The 18,912-nt window shown below is 34.7% G+C and overlaps 1 protein-coding gene across 7 annotated transcripts in view; it reads left to right on the forward strand.

Moving 5' to 3' along the window:
* BLTP3B (bridge-like lipid transfer protein family member 3B) overlaps positions 1 to 18,912 on the forward strand; it is a 103,998-nt gene that overhangs the window by 32,688 nt on the left and 52,398 nt on the right. For all 7 annotated transcript variants that reach the window (XM_082419284.1, XM_082419282.1, XM_082419285.1 and 4 more), the window contains 6 exons: positions 5,307 to 5,469; positions 6,711 to 6,749; positions 7,919 to 8,010; positions 11,530 to 11,719; positions 12,585 to 12,725; positions 14,604 to 14,774. In XM_082419284.1, the coding sequence (XP_082275410.1) occupies positions 5,307 to 5,469; positions 6,711 to 6,749; positions 7,919 to 8,010; positions 11,530 to 11,719; positions 12,585 to 12,725; positions 14,604 to 14,774 (796 nt within the window). The remainder of the gene's footprint in view (positions 1 to 5,306; positions 5,470 to 6,710; positions 6,750 to 7,918; positions 8,011 to 11,529; positions 11,720 to 12,584; positions 12,726 to 14,603; positions 14,775 to 18,912) is intronic.

Below are 18,912 nucleotides of genomic sequence, written 5' to 3' on the forward strand. Positions count from 1 at the left end.
CATTTCCTCCACTCACGTTGGCCTTCTTGCTATTCCTCAGACCTGCCAAGCATGTTCCTACCTCAGTTTTTGCCCTTAGCTTTTCCTCTGCCTAGAGCATTCTTCCTCCAGATATTTGCATAGCTAGCTCCTTGGCTTTCTTCAGATCTTTGCCCAAATGTCATCTTTTTTTTTTTTTTTAAAGATTTTATTGATTGATTGATTGATTGCTATGTTGGGTCTTCGTTTCTGTGCTAGGGCTTTCTCTAGTTGCGGCAAGCGGGGGCCACTCTTCATCGCGGTGCGCGGGCCTCTCACTATTGTGGCCTCTCTTGTTGCGGAGCACAGGCTCAGACGCGCAGGCTCAGTAGTTGTGGCTCACGGGCCCAGTTGCTCTGCGGCATGTGGGATCCTCCCAGACCAGGGCTCGAACCCGTGTCCCCTGCATTAGCAGGCAGATTCTCAACCACTGTGCCACCAGGGAAGCCCAAATGTCATCTTTTTAATGAGGCTTTTCCTGTCTACTCTTTTAAAAATTAAAAGGTCCTCTGCTTGCACCTCCTATCTTACTTTTGCTTTGTTTTTTCCATAGTTATCAGAATCTGACTTAATTTTTTTTTTTAAGAAAAAAATGGAAAATTTTATTCAAGCCAATCTAAAAATTATAACTAGGGAGATAGTCTTTCAGAAAGCTCTGAGGACTGTTCTGCCCATTAGAAGTCAAAGCACAGTTATATAGGTTTTTGAGACAAAGGGTTATACATCAAAGGGTTAAACATCAAGGTGACATTGACAGTTTACATAGTTCAACAAAGTGAGTAGTGGGTCATCATAACCCCTTACATGATTAAGGAGGGAATGCTAGCTCCTAAGGAATTTCCTTGCTGGTGCCAACAGGAAATTGATGTGTGTGTGTGTGTGTATGTGTGTGTGTGTGTGCAGGCATTCCTACATCTTCTTAGGGAATCTAGTTAATGTATAATGCAGATGCACAATGCACACTAAGGAGAAGGTATAGTGGCTCAAACAGCAGAGAAAATTTCACGTTAAATTTTTTTTCCTGCCTTAAAATAATTTTGTTTCATCAGCAGCCTCATTGAGGAGGTAATATTTGAGTAGACTCTAAGGTGGTGAGGGACTTAGCCTTATGGATATGGTGGAAATAGTGTTGCAGGCAGTAGGAGCAGCCAGTGAAAAATACTAAGGAGGAGAACTTGCCTGGTATGTTTGGAGAACAGCATGGGGACACTGAGGGTAAGAGGTGAGATTAGAACTGTAAACTAGTATGTTTGCTGGTGGCGGGGGGCCTTTTGACCACAGAATTAACCTTATTAATGAAATAAAAGCCATACATTTTCTATTTACACTATAACTACGTATTATAAGGTCAAGGAAGTGAGTGTTGTTCTTTCTTGGACTTTATATTATGAATATCAGAATGAAAAGTGGTTTGAAGCTCTAATTTTTTAACTCAATCATTTGTGCAGAAATCACTTATGAACTGTATGTTAATGATTTAAATCATGTGCCTGAGGTCCCTTTGCCAGAGACTTTTAAATTTAATTGGTAGTGGTGAGGGTGGGAAGGGAGGGGGTTGTGCCTGGGCATTGAGTGTTTTAAGTGCTCCCAGGTGGTTCTGTATGCACTACTCTGGTACCTGCATATATACAGAAGAGACAGCTTTTCTCATTCCGGCTCCAAAGCAGTCTGCTCAGTGTGCTTATCATCCTTGCTGCTTCAGCTCACTGCAGTGTCTCATAGCTACCTGGAACTCCACAACCACAAATCCCCTCCACAGAAATCCTGGGGCCTCTCCTAGCCATGCCATTGGAGGGGAAAGGTAGGACAGGTAAGAGTTCTCCTTTACTGCCCCGTTCATAAGTTCCCCACAACACCAAAAAACAAGACTGGGTGTGGCTACCAGCTGACTGAAAAGTTTGTGTTACAGAATGACAATGTAAGAGGAAGGGTAAGAGAAGAGGGGAGCAAAATGTTGGCCTCAATTGCCTAATAAAAAAATTTTAAGAACAAGGCTGCCTAATATTCAGTTTCAAATTTTGGCATTGTTGTGTTAGAAAATACCCTGTCTCCCCCACTCATCTGTTTCATTTATGTGTCTGGCACATTTTTGGCACACAACAAATATTTGTTATATAAATGAATGAATGAATTCAAGCGGGCTGAACACAAAAAGCAACAAGCCTCCAACCCATTCTTTCCTGATCCCTCCAATCTTGTTCCCCAGTGGCAGTCGCATTTACCTCATTGTTACCCTACTAGCTCTAAATTATATATTTATGCTGTTCATTCTAGATGTATCAGTGTTAGATCTTGCATACTCACTTTCTGCCAAGATAGGTAAGGATTTTACTAAATTAACCACTCCAAATTTTCCCGACCTACAATACCTAATAAATTATCACTATTGTTAGCTTTTCCATTGCTTACATTTGTGAGGTTAAATAATATACTTAAATTTGTATTTCTTATTTCAACTATAAGAAGTACCTCTTCACTTTGAATCTGACTTATTATATATTTAACTTATTTCTTAATTCTCTGTGTTCCACCCCCCAGTTAAGCTCCATGAAGGAAGAGATTTTTATCTATTTTGTTTATTGTCAAATCCCCAGTGCCTTTTATTTATCTATTTATTTAAAAAAATTATTTTATTTATTTATTTATTTTTGGCTCCATTGGGTTTTCATTGCTGCACGCGGGCTTTCTCTAGTTGTGGTGAGCGGGGGCTACTCTTCGTTGCGGAGCACAGGCTCTAGGCATGTGGGCTCAGTAGCTGTGGCTTGTGGGCTCTAGAGCGCAGGCTCAGTAGTTGTGGCGCACGGGCTTCGTTGCTCTGCGGCATGTGGGATCTTCCCGGACCAGGGATCGAACCTGTGTGCCCTGCACTGGCAGGTGGATTCTTAACCACTGTGCCACCAGGGAAGCCCACCCTGCCTAGTGCCTTTTAAATTATAGATATCAGTTAAAATTTATTGAATGAATGAATGAATGAATAAAATAGTCAAGGCCTTGTGTAATCAGTCCTCTCTTTGTCCTTCCAGTGTTATCTACTAATCCCTTGGCTCTCTTGCTACATTCCAGATGCTGATCTTTTTTCACTTCCACTTTATACCATGCTCCCTCCTGCCTCAGAACCTTTATATGTTTTATTCCCTCTACTTGGAATACGCTTTCTTTCCTGCCCCCTTCTTTTCCTTGCCTAGTTAACTTCTATTACTCATCCTTTAGATATCAGCTCAAAAGTCCCTATTTCAATGAAGATCTGGATTAAGAACCCCTACTGTATTCACTCTTCACCAACTAAACTGAACATTTCAGAAAGGCAAAAACCTTCAGTATACTGCTTGCCAGTGTATGTGTCGGAATAGTGAATCCTCAATAAGTACTTACTGAATGCTCCCTTCTGCACTAATATTCTGCCTTGAGGCGGTGGCAGGTCATTCCTATATGATTAGAAATGGCAGCCTCTCAGGAAACTTCGTATTATTTAATGAAACATGATTGGTGGTAAGTGTGAAACAACTCAGCATCTTTGGTCAAATATGGGTTAAATATGAACTTTATCTTGACAAAGTCAATGTGTTGACATTTTGTGAGAAGATATGAATCCAGATAAGATCTGGCTCAAGAAATTCTGGTTGAGAGTCAGTGCAGAAGCATATGCATATTGATTCTTGTTGATGTGTAGGGCATGTAAATAACCCAGTACATTTTGTTACTTTAATATTTAATATCAAAAAAATGGTAGAAGACTGGGTAATAACTCCTTTGTTAGCCAGTAGTTAACTTTGTCAATAGTTTCACTTTTGAAAAAGTAAGGCTGGGTAAAGTTAGCAATTTTTTATTTTGTAGGGTTGTGTTAAGAATTAATATATACGAAAGTTCTTTAAAGTGCATGTGTAATTTATTGCTATTATTACTACTATCATCATTATTAGTTGTGACATTGGGCAAATAAGTTAGTTTCTCTTTATATTTACTCTTGTAAAAAGTGGGAATAAGGACTTCCCTGGTGGTCCGGCAGTTAAGACTCCACACTCCCAACGCAGGGGGCCCAGGTTCGATCCCTGGTCAGGGAACTAGATCCCACATGCTGCAACTAAGAGCCCGCATACTGCAACTAAAAGATCCCGCACGATGCAACTAAAGATCCCGCACGCAGCAATGAAGATCCCGCTTGCCATAACTAAGACCCGGTGCAGCCAAATAAATAAATAAATATTAAAAAAAAAAAAAGTGGGAATGAAAATAGTATTGACCCTAATGGGTTATCATGAGAATTAGTAATGCATGCACTCAAAGAGAAGAGCTTGGTATCCAATAAACCCTTGGAAAATGTTCACTGTTATTTTAACTATTATTATTTTCAATCTTTTCTTTTGAGTTTAAGAACTTTTCTTTTTAAATCATTATAGAGAATTTGAGTTCTTTAATTAGAATTCAGGGTCCAGTCTCCTAGGTGACTTTTGGCACTTTCATTAAGCTCTTGGCATGACAAATGGCAGTGGTGGCAGCTGCTGCTGCTACTACTTCTAAAGGGCCACCTCATTTCCTTACCTTACTTGTAGATTGGTTAGCAAAATAGGAATATCCACTTCTGTGATATTGCCTGTAGCGAAGTGAACAAAATGTTGTAGGGGATGGCTCAAAGCCTCGCATAGTTCCTGAAAAATAGTGGATACTAACTAAGTATTCATAAATTTGAAAGACAGTAAGAACTAGAGCTTGGTTGTATCTGGTTATAAGATATTTAAATGTGTACCAAAAATACTGTAGACTTTGTGTAAGAGAGCTATGGACAAGGGATATCAAAACAATAATAACAAAACCACATTGAAAAACATGCATTAGAGTAGAGCCTATCATTGTGGTTTTGTGTTTCTTAGTGCTGCTGTTACATTCTTTTTTTTTTTTTTAAATTAATTAATTAATTAATTTATTTATTTTTGGCTGTGTTGGGTCTTCGTTTCTGTGCGAGGGCTTTCTCTAGTTGCGGCAAGTGGGGGCCACTCTTCATCGCGGTGCGCGGGCCTCTCACTATCGCGGCCTCTCTTGTTGCGGAGCACAGGCTCCAGACACGCAGGCTCAGCAATTGTGGCTCACCGGCTTAGTTGCTCCGCGGCATGTGGGATCCTCCCAGGCCAGGGCTCGAGCCCGTGTCCCCTGCATTGGCAGGCAGACTCTCAACCACTGCGCCACCAGGGAAACCCTGCTGTTACATTCTTAATGCTCTGTATATTTGCAAGAACAACTCAGGGGTACAGTAACTAACACTAAAATAAATGTCAATATATATTCTCTTTCAGATTTACCAAAAATTTATCTCCTGACAAGATAAATCTAAGTACCCTTAAAGGAGAAGGTGAACTGAAGAATTTGGAGTTGGATGAAGAGGTGCTCCAGAATATGTTGGATTTGCCAACATGGCTTGCTATCAACAAAGTTTTTTGTAATAAAGCATCAATTAGGGTGAGACTTTGATATCTGTGCAAGGCATTTTCTGTTTTCATTTTATTTATTTCATCCCTATCTTTTAAAATAAATATTTTGTTTTAGGTAATTCTGAAAAGAAGCATTTTTATTAACATAATTTTAAAAGACAGATACCTTGTATAAATAATTGCATGAATGTGTGCCTTTTGAATTTAATTGAATGCTAATATATATTTATTAATTTATAGGTTTTAATTTTTATTAAAATTTAATATTAATATCTAAATAAAATTGATGCTTTATTAATAAAATAATTTGTTAAATTTGGTACATATTTAAAATTTTTTTCACACGATTTGTTGTCAAAAGGAACAATTTAAATTTGTAGTAAGTAAACACTACTTCAAATGAAGACATAAGGACTGATAAGTTATCTTATTCTGGACATTATACTTTTATTTGAAATTCTGTCTCTTTTCCTCATTTGTTTTTTATTTTTAGGTTTCTAAAGTTTTCTTTTAATATTATTTCTGCTTATTAAAACTTAAGCTTTCTTATTATCTTTGGCTCTAATCGTACGTCGTATCATTTCCTTCTCTTAAAGATTAGACTTAGAGAGCCTGAGAGCCTACTTAGAGAGTTTGAGAGCCTACTCAGTAGAAATACTGCATGCTAACTTTTCATAAAATTAAAATTGGGCTCCAAAGAAAAGATTGTGGAAAGGTTGCTGTATCCTTTGATGGTAACCTTTAATTTTTGTTCTATCCTCCATAAACCCAAATGTCTACAAAAATATGATATTTTTAGTGCAGGATATATTTGAACATTATTTATTTGACGTTACTTGCATTTAACATTAATGGTCTCACTTTTGTATTTGTCTTGAATACCTATAAGGAGATTGGTTGGAATTCTAGAATTTAAAAAATTGTTAAATGAACAAAACACTGATTATGCTTTGCTGGGAATTCTTCAACTACAAAATTAAAATGTGTTTTCAGAACTGGGGAAAAAAGATGTTAAGAGAACCCGAAATTTTTATTTAAAAAGATGACCAAGAAAATAAGGCTAGTAGTCTTTTTTAATATAAAATAGGTGCAGCTGATTTCAAGAGTATGAATGAATTGCTCAGTTTATTATTTTGCAATTTAAGAAAAAAGTCATCTGATATAATTTGGTATGTCTATCACTATGTTAAGAGGGCATCTGTGTCGATTACTGTTTTACATTATTTTTTTAATGATTTATTTTAAAGAAAGAAAAATTTTCTTTTGTAGATACCATGGACAAAACTGAAAACACATCCCATCTGTTTGGTAAGTTCTGAATTGCTTCAGAAATAAACACTTATATATGCATATAATCTAACAACTCTGCTAATATTAATATTTTGTTTCATAGAAACATAATCTCATGGCTTCTCTGCTAGTTAACTTTCATTCTATTTTGATGGTACTTAGTTTTCTCAGTCCTTAAGTGAGAAGTTTGAACTTTAAAATGAGAGGGTCTTTAAAGTTTTTCAGGTCTAGAATATTATATTGTAAGTTGGTATGTTTTATTGCATCTTTTAACTTTTTATTGGTATATTATACTTATTTATTATTTATTATTTATTTATGGGATTCTTCTTTTAATAAAGTTTGGTCCAGACTTTCTGTGTTTCTGCTTTTACTGATCTAATATAATACGTTCTTTAATATACTTCACTTTTTAAGGAAAACTGATCACTTGGTCATTTATTGATTCATTCATACCACAAATATTTACTGAGCACCTCCCCTCTGCCCTGAGAGAACATATTTTTACAGGGTGACTGACAACGAACAAGTAAACAAAACAAGACAGTTTCAGATAATAAGTGCAATATTAAATAGAGAATGAAGAATGACTGGAGATGTGTTAGTGATGACTACTAAGGACATTCGATCTTCCTTCAAGAAAAAACTTAGACTGAGAAAGAAAGTTTTTTACTATGAGAGTATTTACTTTTTCATATTTCTTGCATATTTCATTTTTTCATAGTTACACATCTTAAATCTCAGGTTTTAGATTGGTTCTATTTATTTTATTTAGCCCAGGTTTTAATTAAAGCTCAGGTTTAAGCTTTTAGAGGTGGTTTAGTCCTATTTATTAATAAATAATCTAATTTATCAATTAATAATGTAGTACACTCTGGGATTAGCAATTATACGTCTGTAAAACCTGATGATCTCAGCAGTATATGGCTACTTCTTATAGTTTTTTTCTCCTATACTCCTGTAATAAGCTTTTCTACCAGATAATAAGTGCCTTGAGAAAGGACTAAGCACTTTTTTTTTAGTATTTCTCTTTTTAGACCTCTAGAGAAACATTTAAAATGACTCTGCTTACTTACTGTTTTCTTTGCTCCTAAAGAAATGAAAGAGAAAATAGTCTTAAATAATATCTACATAATATACATAAAATAAAATATCTAATGTTTACATTTTTAATATATTTTTATTAGTCCTTGGATAAAGTAATAATGGAAATGAGTACATGTGAAGAACCACGAAACCCAAATGGCCCATCACCAATTGCAACTGCTTCAGGACAAAGGTAAACTATTTCCATTAGTCTGTATGACTGGCAAAGGGAATTTTTTTTTCCGTTATCTGCAGTAATGGGACATAAAGTAAAATTTCCTAACTTCAGTCTCTATTTTAGTCACTTCTCCCATCAAACATTTTACAGTTTCAGTAAATACGTTGCAAAAGTAGCAGAATTGATTTTTAGCCTCTTTTATTCATCTTGCTTTCCTTTATATTAAATACTAATGATCAATCAAATGCAGAGCAGTAGCAGAAAATGAAAGAAGAGCTTAGGCATTCTAAACCAGATAGCCTCTTACTTGGTCTCTGAATACATTCTCTGTATAACATTTGTTCTATGCATCAGTGGAACTTTTATGACTCTTAAGAGTTAAGTTGATGCCTTAAAAAATTATAGACCTTTCGGATTACTCTAAAATTCATTAAATATAGAATGCTCACACTTTACACAGATTGAATTTTGATAGATAAAAATCAGATGTTAATAAAGTAGGAGCATGGGGAGCATTTCACAAAGCTGCCTTGAGAAGTTAGAATAGTTCTTAAAAAATAGATCTTCAAAAACTTGCCTATTTATCTTTGCATTCAGTAAATTTGGATCTTGTATTATATATCATTTCCTCAAAACAGGTTTTCTGCACTATTTTTGGATGGTACAGCTATTCACGTAAAAAGTTTACATTGATTTTAATGTGATTAGTGCCTCCTCAAGTTGTACAACATAGCAGCCCTGAACATTTACAGTATTCTAGGTGCTGTATAAAACCAGTGATAAACTCTTCTTGAGAATGAACATGCACATACAGATACACACACATACTCTCTTTCTTGCACTCTCGTATTTTCCTCCTCTTTCACCAAGGTTGAGCCACCATTTATTAATGCATTCTGTGAGAATACCTGCAGTCTGATCAGTGGCTTTTCACGTGGGAATCAAATGGTGATCCATCCACTGCTGAGAGTTGACTGAAGGCCAGATTTATCAGATATACAGTTTATATTTGGACTATATGTAATAGTGATGGGGAGAAGAGCTTTCACATGAACTTCTTTGTAGTTTATGTATTTTCTAGCAATTTGAGACTTTAAAGTTTAGATTATGATTTCAGGTTAGATAGAGTAGGTTGGAGCAGTTGATCTTAAAATTGGCTAGACTCAGAAAAATTTGAGAAAAAGTTGAGATGTTTATAAGACTATTAAAAGGGCAAAAGAAGATCAGGAAAGTTGCTATAAACAAATGATTTATTTTAATTAGGTGTGGCAGAAATTAGGTATTTTCTTATTGTATGCTAAGTGTAGTTGATAGTTTTCTTCCCAATTCATGTTTTTATGGTATCAACAAGCTTTATAATTTTGGCTTTGTAATCACATGATGGTAGTCCTTATATTGTATGGTAGTATGTTAATCTATTTCTGTGTTTTCCAGACTTGACTAATTGTAGCAATCATTTAGGGTGCTTATGAAATTCAGAGTTGTTTGGGCTCCTCTTTTAAAGTTATGATTCATCAGGTCTAGAATGGTTATCAAGAATATGAATATGTATTTTCAACAATTCTTTATAGTCATGCAATTTAAGGAAACACTGATCTATTTGATTTTATTTCTAGCTAAGAGATTAAAATAGAGGGAAATTAACAATTAACAGGGTGGCCCTTCCTTCTGTGCAGAACCTGTAGGCTAACAATGCTCCCACAGATTGACGGTCTAGTAAACTTCGTTAAGTTCAGAAATTTGATTTTATCACTTCACAGAAGGAGATAAACATCTATGTGAAGATTAACCAAACTCAGAAGAGACTCATTTGTAAACTGAAATTTAGTTTATAATGGATGACATAAACCAGAAACATGTAGACATTAGTCAGTGAGTCAGCCTTCACCCTTCTGATGGTAAATCGTCCAATACAATTGTAGCACTTTTTAATGTGCATAGATTAGAGTAGATGGATTTGGATATTCCAAAGGGTATTCTCAGGTAATATTAATAGAAATATTCTTCCAACTCCAGGAATATTTCTGTCTAAGTGACCAGTATTTGTCCTTAGGATCACAGCAACTCCTCCCTAGGATGCTGATGAGCTCTTCCTCTTCAGTTCTCAATTTTCTAAACCCCAGGTAGACAACCACCTTTTTTTATAACAAAATTACCTCAGTCAAGCCAAGGACTGTATAAATTACTACACATATACCATTTCACTTAAGGACCACAGCAACCTTTTGAAATAGGTATGATTTTCATTTTACAAATGATGAAACAGAGGCTCAGAGACTTCCAATAGTATTAATAATAATATACTGCTATTTATAATACTATAAATAACAGTTATATCTTTTTCAGTATCATGAGTCCAGAGATGGGCGATGTGGTTCATACGCATTATTTCATGCAATCTACATGTAACCTACAAAGTATATCCTGATTTAAAAGATAAGTCATCTAAATTTTAGAAAAGATGAGTAATTTTATTTATTCATTAAGATAGTAAATCAAGAAGCATAGCATAGGTATAGAGGAGCAATGTGCATGATCATTAAAAATGATGGCCTCACTTTTATGCATGTTGGCTTTGAAATGTGTGAGAGGCAGCCAGGTAGAGCTATCTGGTGGACATTTGAATTTTACCATCTGAAGTTACAGCAAGAGATCTGGATAGTGATATAGATTTAGGAATAATGGTCATAATTGAAGTAAGGTGCCAATTTGGCAAACTTTCACCACCCCCCTGTCAAAATATACTGATAGTCTATATTCAAGTCATACTGTACTTATCATTCTTGAAATGTGACCTTTACTTTATTATTCTCCATGTCTTTGCTCATGCTTTTCCCTATTCTAAGATTTCCCTTCCTTTTCATCCCTCCTTGAGGAAAGTTCATCTTTCTTTCCTGGATATATTTCTCATTAACTATGAACAGTTTCTTCCTCTACCAAGTGTACTGATGATTCCTTTTTAAAAACACTTAATTACAGACTGCCTCATGTTTCAGTTGCTAGGATATGTGTTTTTTTCCCTACCCAAGTAACTTGCAAACCCTGTAATGCCACAACTCTACTTTGGTTTTCTTTATGTCCTGGCATCGTTCCCATCGTAGATGCTCAATATTTGCTGAATTGAATTAGAGAATGTGAACTTTTTCTGACCTTATTTCTAAATTATGAGATTCCACTTGGCCTCTGCAACCTTCTTTGTGTTAAGAATTTAGCCCTCTTACTTACTTCATTGATGCCAGTGTGTGCACTAATGCTTTTTGAGAATAGGCAACTTTGGAAGGTGATTATAATAATTTAGAGAGTAACTTCCAATTTTAAAAACCTTTTATCATTTTGAGAAGAACATTTTTTTTTGTAACTTACATGTAACCAGACTAGATTATTGTTTTAACCAAAATGTGTTTTGTTAAACAAAAATGAATACTATTATGGCAGTTTGTGTACTTGTGTGAGAATATTAACAAAACCTTTTCACTTCTAATGATTTTATTTTGGTTTTAGTGCATTATATTTTGTTCTGCTTTGTTTTCCCAGTGAATACGGCTTTGCTGAAAAAGTAGTTGAGGGAATTACTGTTTCTGTAAATTCCATTGTCATCCGCATTGGAGCAAAAGCCTTCAATGCATCCTTTGAACTTTCCCAGCTACGGATCTATAGTGTAAATGCGAACTGGGAACATGGAGATTTAAGATTTGCTCGTATTCAAGATCCACAGAGAGGAGAGGTAAAGATTTTTTCCTTTTCTTTCTTTGTTTAAAAAATGTTTTAGTCATTGATTAATACAAAAGTATATTTACAATGGTGTGTTAGTTTCTGCTTTATAACAAAGTGAATCAGCTATACATATACATATATCCCCATATCTCCTCCCTCTTGGGTCTCCCTCCCACCCTCCCTATCCCACCCCTCTAGGTGGTCACAAAGCACCAAGCTGATCTCCCTGTGCTATGCGGCTGCTTCCCAGTAGCTATCGGTTTTACATTTGGTAGTGTATATATGTCCATGCCACTCTCTCCAATCAAGATGTTAAAAAAAATTTTTTTTTTAATAAATAAATTTTAAAAAAGTATATTTAAAATAATTACTTTTTATGGTTGCCTATATTCACATACTACTAGATTTACTTTTGCCCTTTATACTTTTCTCTGTACTACTTTTAATTATTTAATTATATAATGTGCATATTTTATTGTTTTTACTGTAATCTTTCAACTTACAGAGTTAATGAGTCCTATTTTAACTTCTTAGCTTCTCAGAATTGAATTTTAAATTTACATAACTAAAATATGTTTTTTAAATTCTTCTTGGTTACATAATTCAAATGTTCTTTGTGCTTTATATTAAAATTAAATTACTTAGAATAAAACTGTTAACAGCTTTACAGATGATGAATATAATTATGAAGATGTGTTACTGAATTTGGAATTCTACAATTAAAAAAAATTAAAGCATAGTGGATAGATCTAGAATGTCATATGAAAATTAGTGAAGAGATACATTTTTATAATAACTTTTTTTTTGTTTTTACAAATCTACATTTTTCTTATTCTATTTTGTGTAAGTGAAGCTAATCTCTATATTCTCTTTAGGTTTTGACCTTTAAGGAAATAAATTGGCAGATGATTCGAATAGAGGCAGATGCTACCCAAAGCTCACATCTTGAAATTATGTGTGCTCCTGTTCGATTAATAACCAACCAATCAAAAATCAGAGTCACACTTAAAAGAAGAGTAAGTCAACAGGGTTACCTTTTTGATTTATGTGATAACTATTAGAATTGATGGGAAATTTAAAATTATTTTTTAGCTGAAATATTGGCATATTAAAACAGTGAAAAATAAAAGGAAATATAGTGCCTCAAGCAATATTTGAAGAAATCTAGTGTAATGATAACATTTTTCAGGTTTCTAAGTTTAATATTTAGATTTTTTTTAATGTGACTTTATGTGGAAATAGGGTCTTTTTAAAAAATTATTTATTTAATTTATTTATTTTTGGCTGCGTTGGGTCTTCGTTGCTGCACGTGGGCTTTCTCCAGTTGCTGCGAGTGGGGCGCTACTCTTCGTTGCGGTGCGCGGGCTTCTCATTGCGGTGGTTTCTCTTGTTGCAGAGCATGGGCTCTAGGCGCACAGGCTTCAGTAGTTGTGGCACACGGGCTTAGTTGCTCCATGGCATGTGGGATCTTCCCAGACCAGGGCTCGAACCCATGTCCCCTACATTGGCAGGCAGATTCTTAACCACTGTGCCACCAGGGAAGCCCGCAGATTTTTATTTTTGATAAATTGAATAGATTTCTCAGTTACCAAATATGTATTGAACATTAACTGTTTTATAATTTTATTTCTCCTTATTGAATCTTGCTCAGGAGTGGGTAAACGGTAAAGTCTTCACTATTAGTAACCCAAACGACTAGTTTTAGAAGGTTAAGGTACGACTGGTAATTTAGATAAATAGGGAAGATAGCTACTTAAGGATGTCAGTATTTGAGAGTCCACTGTGGATTGTGATGAAATTTAATGAGGGAGAGTAATGACTTTTTTAAAAACTTGGCTCAGTTAAAATCTCAGCAATATGTTTTCTAGTACTAGACACAAATCACTGTACTAAATTAAATTGAAAAGAATTTTTCAGAGTATGACACTTAATACAGATATTCTAAAATGTGAAATGTGGTTAAAATAGCATTTCAGTTTTTAATTAAATTTTTTTTTAAGATTTATTTATTTATTATTTATTTATTTCTGGCTGCATCGGGTCTTAGTTGAGGCATGTGGGATCTTTCGTTGCGGCGCACAGGCTTCTCTCTAGTTGTGACATGTGGGTTTTCTCTTCTCTAGTTGTGGCGCGCAGGCTCCAGGGTGCGTGGGCTCTGTATTTGTGGCCCGTGAGTTCCAGAGCACGTGGGCTCTGTAGTTTGTGGCACGTGGGCTCTAGTTGAGATGTGCAAGCCCGGTAGTTGTGGTGCGTGGGCTTAGTTGCCCCACGCATGTAGGATCTTAGTTCCCCGCCCAGGGATCGAACCAGCATCCCCTTCATTGTAAGGCAGATTCTTTACCACTGGACCACCAGGGAAGTCCCTTTAATTAATTTTAATGCCCCTTTTTCTACTAGAATTGCAGTTGACGCTTGAACAACACAGGTTTGAACTGCATGGGTCCACTTATATGTGGATATTTTTCAATAGTAAATACTACAGTACTACATGGTCTGAGGTTGGTTGAATCTGTGGATGTGGAGGAACCTTGGATACAGAGGGCGGACTATAAGTTATATGCATTAACCCCCGTATTGTTCAAGGGTCAACTGGGGTTGAATTAACATAGGTAATTACATGATTTATTAGCTATAAATGAAAAATTAAATTATATAAATACTTGTACCTATATAACTTGTTCCTGTTAAAGTACAGGAATCTGTCAGTCTTTTTTACTGCTGTATCTCCTATGCTAGGAGGTATTCCTTCCATATTATAGGAACTCAATAAATATTTGGTGAATAAGGAAGGATCCATATTTAAACCATTGAAAAATTTTAAATTTTTAAAAGATACAAGTGCATTATAAGTTTAATTACTTGGCTTAATTTTATGAATCATTTTTTCCTGACAGTTAAAGGACTGCAATGTCATTGCAACAAAGTTAGTTCTAATGCTGGATGACTTATTATGGGTTTTAACGGATTCCCAGTTGAAGGCTATGGTACAATATGCAAAATCTCTTAGTGAAGCAATAGAAAAATCAACAGAACAAAGGAAGAGTATGGCTCCTGAACCTACACAGGTATGCTATCATATGTTAATAGGAAAAACACTTCACTTTACATGTAAATGGTTTAAAAATCAGAATGGTTGGTTGTTTTCTTTATGCAAAATAGTTTATAATACTTTGAGTCCAGGAATCTTCTTATATATCTTACTATATTAGTTTTACCTACATGGTATCTATATGAAAGCATATATTAAATGTATTTCTATCTATATAGTGCTTACCTTGTTTGGAGGTCTGTGCTTGGCATCAGAGTTACTGATAACATAAAAGTATTTTAATGTTATAAATACTTCTTTTCAGGAAGTTAAAAAAATACAATTTAAAAATTACTAAAGTAAGTGCAAAAGGAAAAAACCTGGGTAATTATAGTCAAGGGAAAGAATGTAAGGATTAATATTAAAATAGGAAACTAAAGCCCTAGGGAATTGCTGAAGTTGAACACAAAACTGTTAGAATTGTCTGATGGCTGGGACGAAAATGGGGGAAGCTATTTATTGATCACTTTCTTAAAATCAGACGCATTACTAGTTTTTTCTTAAAAGAAAAAGGTTTTCTAATCTTTCCTAGTAGTAAATTCTGAGAATTTGACATGAAGATTTTTGTAGAAGGGACATTGAAAATCCCAAAGTGTAGCGTCTTTTGATAATTTTATAAGTACGATTGACTTTTTATATCTATCCAATAAAGACTTAAAGGGTATTGTGAAATCATACTTCTATGAATTATTTCATTAGAAAGAGAGTAATTACATCTTAGATATATAGCTTGTTGGTGATCTGGCTGGTGCATGGGCTTTCCTCTGACTATCAAATTGACATTGTTTACTGCCTGTCTGCTTTGTCATAAGGTGCAGGGCTACATGCTGTGGATGTAAAAATAAATATTGTCTGATCCTGCCCTCAAGGATCTCAGTGTAATAGGGAATCAAATATAAAACAAATCATTGCAGTTCAACGTAAATGCTAGAGTGCAGAATTAAAAATGGGGATGAGGAGATTAGAGAAGCACAGAGAAGTTTTAATCAACTGCTTGGGGAGTTTGGAAAGGTTTCACGAAGAGGATAATGAAATTAAGTCTTAAAAACGAGTAGAAGTTTCCAGGTGAGGGAAAGGGTATTTTGGATGAGGAAATAGAATCTGCCAAAGTATGATGGTGTTAAAGAGCACGGTATTTTCTGATAAAGATAAGGGGTTTGGTGTTCCTAGAGCATTATTTCTGAGAGTGAGGTACACATGCCTTGTGAATATATGACAACTTTCCAAGTTTTAAAGAAATTGTTTCACATCTTCCATTTTGATTTGTGCTCTTTCTTAAATTTGGGCTACGTGAGAATGTTCTGTATTAAGATGTCAGACTGGTTCCCCCTTTCCATAATTACTCGTATCCTAGTATCCTACTTTACAAATGAAAGGCGTTCTTCTTACTCATCCTCTTTCTTACTCTGATGGATTTGTTGGGGGTGGGGGGTGGGGAAGGGAGGGTTTTAACTCAAAAACTTCTGGAAAATAAGACAGGCAATTTGAAATATTGCTGTCCATGTTGGAAGTGAATGACCCATGACAGACTAACAAATTAGGTGATTCCCACTTCTTTGCTTTCAACACAGTTGAAGGAAGTTTAATAAATGTCAGCTGCTAGACTATTAAAAATAATTTTTTGCAATAGATCACTTTGTGAATCCTGGCATGTAACTTGAAAGAGTTCAAAGAATCGTGTCACATTGCTAAAACAAAATTCATTTCATTCTAATCTACTTATTTATGTGAACAAAGTTTCCCAGAGCTTTAAACGATAAAAACAAACAGAGAATTGATGGTGAACCCTGTATCATTCTACCAATAATTAATATTTATCCAATAAGATGTCTTCATAATTCTTCAAAGGAACCTAATTTTAAAAGTTTGATGAACAGAATACTGGACCATAGCATAGAATAGAGTTTTCCTAGGCAGGTACCCTGAGTTTAAGCAGAAGTAAGTGGCAACTAGACATGATGAGCATTATATGTTTACTTTTCCTATAGGCATGCAGAAGCCAGTGGAAGTTTTTAAATAGGAAACAAAAGTCAAGTATGACATAGTGGTATTATAGAGGGTAGACTGAAGAGTAGGAAGATTGTGATTCTAGGGGAGGGGTGGACTTGGACCTCTGGTAATGGTTTGAAAGAAGAAAAAACAAGCCAAATTAGGGAGAGATATCTGAGTCTTTCACCAGTTGAGGATAAAGAAGACAGAAGAGTTGAGAACTTTTCAAATAATTGGTAATTCCATTAGCCAATAGAGTAAATGCAGAAGGAAGCAGGTTTGATTAGGGGAGGTAAGGCTGAGAAAAGGTAATAATGAGTTCCATTTTGGAGTGGGAAAAATAATTAAAGAAGTACAGGAGATAATATTTTACAATATTACCATCATAGACATAAACACTAGGCTGTTAAGGCTTGCAATAAGGATTTATGTAGCTTAGGATGTCATTAACAGAGATGGTAATTGAAATTAAAGACCAATAGACAATGTGTTGATGTTACTGTAGCTCTTACTTGTGCAATATGTGGATATGTTTATATAAAATAGAATGTAGATTAGGAAGCTAGATAAAGATACAGATTAGGAAACTAGAAACAAGGACAAAATTCTGTAATCCTACCACCATAACAAAACCAGTGTTAGCATTTTGGGGTATTTCCTTACAGATTTTTTGCCTAAGCATCTGCATTTTTCCCTAGTTTTAGTAAGGATGTAGTAGCAAATGGCTATAGTTTTCTTCCATGTCATTAGTATTTGTAATTAGTATTTTTTGTCACACCATAATATTTTATAGTAGATGTACTTAACCATTCACATTACTGTGGAGTTTCTTTCTTGGGTAGTAGTTGTCACGTCACTACTTTAGTTATCATACAGAATGTCCTGATCACTTGAGGTACCAAGAGAGTGCATTAGAGAGTGAAGTAGGTGACAGTTTTCCTTTGCTCAACTTTATAACTTGAGAGCTTTACAAACTTGAAAATTAAGAGTTTTTTAAGATTATTCATGAGGCAAAAGAGTTTATTGTGGCCCACTTTTCCCCCCACAAATGGCATCCAAAAACCTAAATTACCTCAGTATGAAGAAAAGTGTTTGTAGGGAGATTAATGCTTATGTTTTTATTTGTATCAGTATTCGTCTTGATGAAAAAGAGGATACATGATTAAAGAAATACAGGAGAGTGTTTTCTTTCAAAACAGTACCATCATAGACATAAATAATAGTCTGTAAGACTTTGAAAGTAGATGGGGGAAAACATAAGAAAAAGTGATTTTTCTGATGGAAATCAGTTTAACAGTTAATTAGTAAAAAAGCTTACTTGAGCCCCTAGAATTTAAGCCTTCACAACTATATTTCATCTTTGCTTTTCTTTAAATACTGTGGGCCCCAATCATTTTCATTGAGAGATTCTCATTTACCAAGTACACTTTGAAATTCTTTTACAGTATGACCATAGTTCTTACTATTAAGAATATGTATATTGTATACAAGCTATATGTATATAGTACTTTAATTTTCTGTAAATAACTATACTTTTAATAAACTGTTCTTAATTAGAAAATTTTAAAATATTTTTAATAAAAAATCTGGTTTTCATTTTGTTAATTGTTACCAGAGTTTCATGTATAGTTCTATGGCTAACATGTACATATCATCTCACAGTATTCTTATGTATGCAGAGTTATTTTAGGCTGTTGGAGGTTCACAGATGTCTTTATACTTCAACAGTATTCTGTTTTTTCTCTTTGGGGAGAAAAGAATGTGAACTCACAATCTGTTATGAATCTTTTCTGCTTTCTGGCTTCTTCAGATATCCAAGTTCAGAGCACATACCACACCTCTTAAGAGGCATGAGAACACGTATAGTACTAAATAATATCACCAATGCTTTTACAAAGTAATGATTTATTTCTACAGGACATACAATAGTGTATATAGCTGTTGTATACAGGGCTCACATTTGTTTTCTTTTTCAATATATAAAACTAATAATATTTAAGTAAGCTGCCTTTAATAGTTAAAAATATATTTTCTAAAACAGGAAGGGCTATAAATATAGCTATTCAAATATTTACTAAAACATATTGGGTTCATATTCAAACTATTTACAGTTCTCCAGTTTTTAG

This window comes from Balaenoptera physalus (genome assembly GCF_965194825.1).
Source record: "Balaenoptera physalus genome assembly, chromosome: 13".
NCBI lineage: Eukaryota > Metazoa > Chordata > Mammalia > Artiodactyla > Balaenopteridae > Balaenoptera > Balaenoptera physalus.